This window comes from Habropoda laboriosa, unplaced genomic scaffold, assembly GCF_001263275.1.
Source record: "Habropoda laboriosa isolate 0110345459 unplaced genomic scaffold, ASM126327v1 scaffold9, whole genome shotgun sequence".
NCBI lineage: Eukaryota > Metazoa > Arthropoda > Insecta > Hymenoptera > Apidae > Habropoda > Habropoda laboriosa.
The window spans coordinates 2,086,432-2,094,666 of NW_017100191.1; the positions used below are offsets into that span (position 1 = coordinate 2,086,432).

Consider the following 8,235-nt stretch of genomic DNA (forward strand, 5'->3'; position numbering starts at 1 on the left):
CTTTCGCTGTTAAAAAATTCTCGTTTGCAGGGTTGCCATTACAAGGGAGGGAGGCATGGAGCTGGTTACTAAGGGAATACGCGAGGGCGAATAATTCGTGGCACCAGAGTGGTTCATAATGGCGCCATTTCGCCCCGCACAATCGCAGATTCCTCCGGCCAATAAAGAATCCAGCCGTCGTTTGTTAGACTTAGCAATTATCACGGACCACCGCGGGGCTCTCTGATTTTTAAACGAGGGATTTTCCCTTCGAGATAGGGAATCGTTAAGTTTCGCGGTTATTTTTTCAACATGCTCCTCGAAGAACGCACTTGGTACCATTTGTAAGGTTAGGTTAGGATTTCCGTACTTTTTCGTACATCTTCTAGGCGATGCGTTCAATTTTCTCGTAAGTTTTGTAGAGGTCGCTGACATTTCGAACGTGATTCAGTCAATTCTGAATTTTTCATTTGGGATAGAAATTTTTGGAGCACCCTGTAGAAGATTCAGCGTATTTACGTCCTTTTTATTTACCTTTACGTTCGGGGAAGAAATGTCACGAACATTTTTCAGAGTATAAATTCAGTAGATTGAAATTTATAAAGTTCTAATTGAATATCTCATTCTATTTGTTTTGTTGTTGTTTTTTTTACCGGAGGAAAGGAAAATATTTTCCAACACCCTTTACGTGAAAAATTCTCGAAGTTCGATACTTACATGGAGACGTTGAGGAAGACAGAGAGCAGAAATTCGTTGTAAATCGCCATCGAGATGAATCGACTCTCGTTGAACTCCGACGGTGTCTTTCTCACCACGATGCACAGCCTGATGCCCCATATCAGGAACATAACCTCAACTGTAACACCATAAAAGTTTATGTAGACACTTACACTTTATGCTTTCATTAAACATTAAAGTACCAATCTATCTCTACACTTGGTACGTTACATTGACTGGCAAAAAATAAATTATTAAAGAAAGAGACATTATTTTGGTTTACCAAAAATGAAATAACCTAACAAGTTTTCCCCTTCATCATCATCTGAAGGCACTTTTATTTTTTCGTTAAATATCAGGTTGGTAATTAAGGTCTCTGTTTCTCCTCTAAGAAAAGCGTGTCCATTATCCTCTTTTTAAAAACAAACTGAGCAAAAAAAAAAAAAGGATCGCATTGTTTCAGCAGTTATTACTTAACGTAACAGTGTATTAATATCAAGGAGATCTGGAGCGGGGTGGGGGAAAAAAAAAAGGAAGAAACAGAGAAAGAAGAAATTTCTCGGGATACCACAGTCCTCTGGAAGGAATTGCCCTATTATAGTGGCTCTGTCAGATTGCTCTCCGAGGACTGTAGGTGACACAACCGTGATATTATGTCGTCTGTCAGATAAAGGAATCGGAGGAATAACCGCTACCTTCCATGGACAATTTGCCAACGTGAAATTCTCTGCCAGTCTGATACTTAATCTTGGGAATGAGTAATAAAGGTCCGGTGACTGATGTGATTATCAGGATACCCCGCTGTAATAGCATATTTAAATCACTATTTAGGTTATGTTCTTCAGCTGTGATCTCTGGTTCGTGTTTAAATTTATAAATTTTGAAATTCAATTTTTTGTAGTGTTTGTCAGTTTTGTTAAATAATTTCATTTGTAGAAATGGAATTTTTTAAATGAGAAATTTTGTGAAGCTTCTACCGTGAACTGATAAGTTCTTCTATAAGAATTAAATTTGTAAATTAATATTTTTCCTTCAAGAAAACTTCAAGTTTCTTTTAAGAAATTTTATATTTTTCAAAAATTTGATTTTTACTCTTTCTACTATTTCACGATAAAAGGAATATTTATTGCAAGTACAGACAATTTCGATAAGAAATATGCTACACTGGTGTGCAACGCGATATTCAATAACAACTGTCATAATGGCAGTCCATTATGAAGTTACAATTGGCATTAATTTCTGTCGAATTTTATGGAGCATACTTTTCGTTATTTCACTACCAGCTCGAACCCATTGTTAAATAAACTGGTGTTTCGTTAAACAAAACGATACGATCGAAATGGTTGTTCCATTTGCTTTCTGATTGTTCGAGATCGTTTATAACTGCGAGTCCATTTGTAATTCTGCAATTTGTTTGCCGCTCTGATTTCTGGATTCCATTAAAAGGGAACAAAACAGAAAACATTTATTCGTGAAATAAAAATTACGATCCGAACGAACCGTCATCGCCTCCAAGAGAACTAATTTACGATCATATTTGCCGCGCCATAAAGGGGAACATTTATCGCTAGTTTAATGTTCGCGTTTTAATCCGCGACAAGGTTACACGCGTGCGTCACTTTTTTTAGAAAAGTGGCGCTGCGGTGCAATTTTCTAACCTAAGAAATTTGTATTGGAAAATTGTTAAACTGCGAAAATAGAATTTGGATGTTGAAAATTTGGAGATTTGAAAATTTGAAAGATTGACAATTCGGAAATTTCAAAATTAGCACATTTGAAAACCTGGAAAATAAATAAATTTGAATGTTAGAGATAACAGAAATTTGGAAATTTCTCAAATAAATGAAAATACAGCAAAACATTACTAACTCCAGTGAAACAATTCTTCATTAACTTTCATTTTTTACTAAAATTATATACTAATTTATTTGCTAATTTTAAGTTCCAAAAGTCCATCTTAAGCCATCGCAAACTTAGTTCTCCCTTGACAATCCTCGATGGATGCTAACTTCGTGCCAAAAAAAAATTCCCTGCTGCAGCTTTCAGTTTCTATGAAGCGTCACCAGAGCATCATTAACTCGCTATATTATACACACGGTTAACCCAAAAAACAAAACAGAAAGGGGGTCATGAATGGAAACGGAGACAACAGGAAACAGCGCCAGAAACAACTTCACAAAGGGTTGTTTTTCCTCATCAAGAAAGCTCTCGCGTTAATGCATCCACGGGAAATGGTCTGGGTTTGCAACGAGAAAAACTCACTAAAACAGAGAAGCGGCCACGACCTGGAACGCTGGCAGCGCCATTTGTGCCGCCAGAATTAAGAACATTGAATTAGAGTGAATTTTACAAACATGACAAATTTTCAAAGGAGACATTTTTAAAATTTCACTCGAATTTCATAAATTACACATATTCTCCATTTACTTTATGCAATGTGTCGCGTTGAAGTGCAGCACTGGCTGGCACGCTGTGATTTGCTGAAATGAAATTTTCTCGTACGTGTCTTCCTTTTCGAGAGAATTGACGTTGAAAAATTTGGGGTCCTGTGTGTAATTTAATTGACAGCTTTGAATACGTTTCCTTTGGAAATAGTGGCACATTAACAGTGCATTAGAGGATACAAATAATGAATAATTAAGTAGTAGATGGTTGATGCACCCTAGAATTTTCGTAACTGATTTCTTCAAAGAGAAAGCATCCTATACAAAAACTTCATTGCACATTTTTCACTCACTTTCAAGCGAAGAACTAGTTACTTCTCTTTGTAACAACAAATTACACTTTTTTCCCCAACTTTAAGTCTCATGTGAACACAATTCCATTTAACATTTTTGATTTATTTTTTTCACAAGAAAAATGTACAGAGTACACGACTTTGGAAGTGACGTGGTGTAAAGTAATTACTCGGGCAAGTTGTTTAATAAAAATATATTTATTTGAATCCGATAACGCTTAACCTAATTTTGAAGTGTAGGCGACGTCGAGGACGAAGAAACTCGGAGATGTTTAGAAAAACATCTCTCGATTCTTCGCCTCGAGGGCCAAGAGTCGCCAGGCCTAAGTGCGTGGCCCCCCCATGTGGCGGTCGCCACACGACGAATATTTAATTGTAAAAAGTTATTAAAATAATCTAACGTCGAATTTCCCAAAAATTTGCCCCGCTTTTTCCAACTTTCCGAGTGTCTGACAGTTCTCGCGAAAAAATTCGTTTAAACGTTCTCGCCAATCGATTTCCTCGTTTTAAAGTTAGGTTAACAATCGTCGACGAGGTTTATTAGTGACTGCCGTCGTGAAAGTGTCGGTTTATCGCGACGGAAAACGCGTGCAGAGGCGAAATGAAAAGGGCGAGAGTTGAATCCTGACGAAACGAACGTTTTGATGGAACGATTGCTTCTGCCGCGCGAAAGCACCCTCAGCGAAATTGTCACCCAGGTGCACACCCCCCCCGGCCCCGAATTTTTTTCTTTCCTCTTCTATAGTAGCGGCGCTCTTTCATCCACGGTTTGTTTATCACCGTGCACTGGGTGTTCACGAAAGAAGAAAAAGGATCGCGAATTCTCGGTTTCGACTATTTGCACCTTTGATGTTTGCTGCGGTACGATCAAAGGCATGGGCAACGTTCCCATGGTAGTTTATTTTCTACGTCGAGGGCTAGGTGTTCCATATTTCTCGTTTCTATTTCGAAATTTACCAAATGTACACCATTAAACAAATGTTGAACTTAATTCTGGAATAATACACCGTTGATCGTCTGATTTGGGTTCCGTTTTGAAGTTGACGGGGTTCGACCGTCAATTTTGGATATTTTGCACAATCATTTTTGTTAATGAAAATGTCGAGGGATATATTTTTCCATAGATTAGCGTTAATTTGTCGTTTCAGTTCAGGAAGTGTATGTTGATTTTCCATTTTACTCTTTTGTTCCTTTTTTGATGTTTGTTCTTTTAATATTTGAAAATTGATCCAAACCTCGAAGATCCACATTTGCCTTAATTTCGTCTTCATTTTGACAAAATCAACACCAGAGTATATTCTATTTTTCTTCTCAATTAAATTTTATTTACGAGAAGGTGTCCTTTATTTCCAGCGGTATTTTAAAGTGGTACCTTAGAAAAAATTAACCTCCACTTCTCGACGTCAGTCAAAGGGGTTAGAAAGTTCCTTTGATCCCTCTCGAAATTGATTTTCCACTTTATTTTTCATATTTCTATTTCTCTAATGGAGAACATCCAAGGTAAGGGTAATGTTAATCCAATATAATTTATCAGCGGTTTTTAAGTGACAACACCCAATGGCGCTTAATCAGCGTTAATTGATGGGACGTTCATGGAATTTCCCGCCACGGGGATTTTATTGATTGATTCCTGTCAAATCCGTGAATTTTAACGTCAACAGAAAATTCGCGAGGAAAATTATTCGAATATCGTGCGATAATTTTCGATATGACCAGGAAATTTTAACGAACAGGGAAGTTTCTTTGCTCGCTCTAATTAGATGGGACACGTGGTTATGGGAGTCACGAGTGAAGGAGTTGTAACGACGTTAATTGATTCTTTTGTTAATTTGCAAAATTCAACGACATCGTTTTATCAAAATATTAACAAACCGACGATCGCCCAAGTATCAACGAAAATGAGCAATATTCTAATTGTGTAAGTAGATTATAATTCGTGTATATGCGTCGCAGCGTCGACGGTTTGTTGGCGACGATTAAACGACGCGGAGGAACTTCACTCGTTGAAGTTCCAGTCGAAGGTGTGGAAAGTGGACTGTATTTGTTTATTGAGTGATACGAAATGTATTTTTGTGTGACTGCACCAAGGGTACAGTTGTGTATATGGTTGATGTGAATCCATGTATGGTAAGCTACAAAGTGTCTCCGTCGTCGACTACGAAGTCCTACTTAAAATGTAAGTAACCCCCTTTTCCTGCCCTTCTCAGAGCGGGGGTGAGGGCACTGTCTAAGTATGGGAGGGGGTTTCTCGAAGGTTCGATGGGTCGCGGAAAATTCCTCCAGGTCGACTCTTAACTACAAGGACCGTTATACACATGTTTTAGCCGACCTTTCGGAAATACCGAGTTTATGACCTGGTCGGTTATTAAGACGAACGAAACGAAATTCTAAAGCTATTGTGTAAAAACTACTACTATCGCGAAGGCACAAATTGCCGGTTATAGAAAAAATAAGACTCTGAAACTATTAACGAAAAATAAACACGAAAATAAACTGTCTGTCACGTCCATGTCATAAACTAACCTTCGAGAATCTTTAATTACGGTGTTCCGTATCGGACGGAACAATTCGCGTCGCGAATAGTTTTAGGGCCCACCGCAGGGCGGGCGGTTCTGATTTTTTCTGATGATCTACTATAGTTTTAAAGATATACAGGGAAACAGGGTATCACTTATCTTCATTCAAGGGCTGTTTTTACCCCGAAGAACCGAAATTGGGCCAAAAGAAAAATTGATTACTTCTCTCGAGATCCCCTACAAACCTGCAAAGTTTCAAAAAAATCTGAAATTTCGGATTACCGAAGTTCTCTTGTTAGTATAGCAGAATAAAATGACACATCGTATGAATTCACATTTCAACAAATGCTGATGTTCTAGATATGAAAAGTTTGGCCAACGCGAGGCAGTTTAAGCTACTTAAATAATAAGATCAAGGTGAAACAGAAGGTATTCGAGATTTCGTAGGGTTAAACTCGATGAAAGGGAGAAGTTTTGGTCTTTAACGGCCGTCATTTTATATAAGCAGACATTATCGCGAATCTCTCGGATCTATCGCGCCTTTTCAAGCGACCAAACTCGCCCCACGAGAGTGTTATCCGATCGGTGGATCCTCTTTCGAGAAGCAGCGCTCTCTCCTGATCTGCATTTCGAAATTGAGATCCCGCGATTCCGTGCACATTGAGGTGACCTTTGAATTCGAGGGTGATATCGGCTCGATGCAATGGCCTTACGAAGTTTGGGAGTGCTATAACAGGTTGCAGATATCGGGCATTTGAATTTAAATGTAACATTGGAGGTGGGGGATCGAGGGTGGAGGTAAGCTCTGATGAACGTAAATTTCGGAAGTTAGTGTCGCAGTATTGAAATATTGATAGTTCACTATTCAAGAAATGTTCGACATTTGAAAGACCGAAAATTTAGAAATTGAACATCACTCTCTCCTTTCTCCCTCGAAATTAATTTAAATTGTAACATTGGGGTGGGAAGATCGAGGGTGGAAGTAAACGACGACGAACTTAAATTTGGTAACTTCGTACTGAAATATCGAGACTTTCAACATTTGAAAGATCGAAAGTTTGAAAATTGAGAAATTTCAGAGAAGCAGCCGTTCTCTTTCTCCTCCCCTCAGCGTAAATGGAAATGTTACACTTAATCGGGGGTAGAAATAAACGACAATGAACTTAGATTTGAGAATTTTCGACAATTTTTAACTTTAAGTTCATTACTGATTATTTCCACTCTCGATTCAGTGTAATATTTAATAAATGGAAGATTTCCAAAGAACTTCCCACCTCAGTCTCCCTAATAAAAAAAACGACCAATTTCCAATTTTCCAAGGACCAATTTTGAAAATTCAAGACACATTCGATTCTCGTTAATTCCACTAAAACGCGTGCCCCTGTTGGACTATCCACCCGGATCGACTTAACAAGGCGTGGCTGCATGGTCACAGGGGCAGAATAGCGGTGGGGGATGAAAGTTACAGCGGAAGTAAGCCGCGATTCAACGCAGTTTTTGCGGTGTCGCTTAGCTGAAATCGTGGAAAAACGAGCGGCACTCGCGTTTCCCGGTTTTTGACTGCAACGTGGGAGGGGGAGAGGGGAGGTGAGGAGGATGGAAAAAGGCAGGCGAAGCGTTGCCTGGGAAAATATCGAATTAGTTCGCGTTCCGTTTTAGAAGACGACGGCTGGCAGCGGGTGAATTGGATTACCAGTCTCTGTGAGCATTATGAGACGATAAATTCGCTGCACGGCAATCTTATTAGCAAATAGATTTATGCGCGCCATTAACGGCAGGACCTCGAAGGGTGGAACGGAGGAAATTCGCGGTTCAGGCGTTTTTCGAGGCACGCGCGAGTGGCTGTCAGGGTCCCTTCGATTAGGGTGCTGGTTTTTGCCTTATTTTATTTCGGATATGACGGCTTCCTTTTATTTTATTCTCGATTAGGTTTATTCTGGTTACTTTTTTTTTTGTTACTATTTTCTGTTGGTGAAGTTTATGGAGGTTTTTCATATTTATTGAGAATTTTTCCTAGCGTTGCTTAATTATGCTCAATTACTGGAACGCTTTTTATAACGTTTAAGTATTGAAAAGTTTTTCCTTTTTTATTTATCTACGTGCAATTGACTGTGAATTTGTGCGGAGATGAAAAGCTGGATGTGAATTTTACTTCTTTGGAATAATTTTGTAGCTTTATTTGTCCATCTTTTGGGTTCCTTTGGTTACTTGTATGTTGATGTATAATTTGGTTATACGTTTGCATGGATTTTCTTTACTTTTTGGGAAGATAAATAATTGATTCTG

The 8,235-nt window shown here is 38.6% G+C and overlaps 1 protein-coding gene across 1 annotated transcript in view; it reads right to left on the reverse strand.

Moving 5' to 3' along the window:
• Positions 1-8,235, reverse strand: part of LOC108580263 (probable G-protein coupled receptor 158) — a 199,729-nt gene that overhangs the window by 23,285 nt on the left and 168,209 nt on the right. The window contains 1 exon segment of the mRNA XM_017943973.1: positions 697-835. Coding sequence (XP_017799462.1) covers positions 697-835 — 139 coding nt within the window.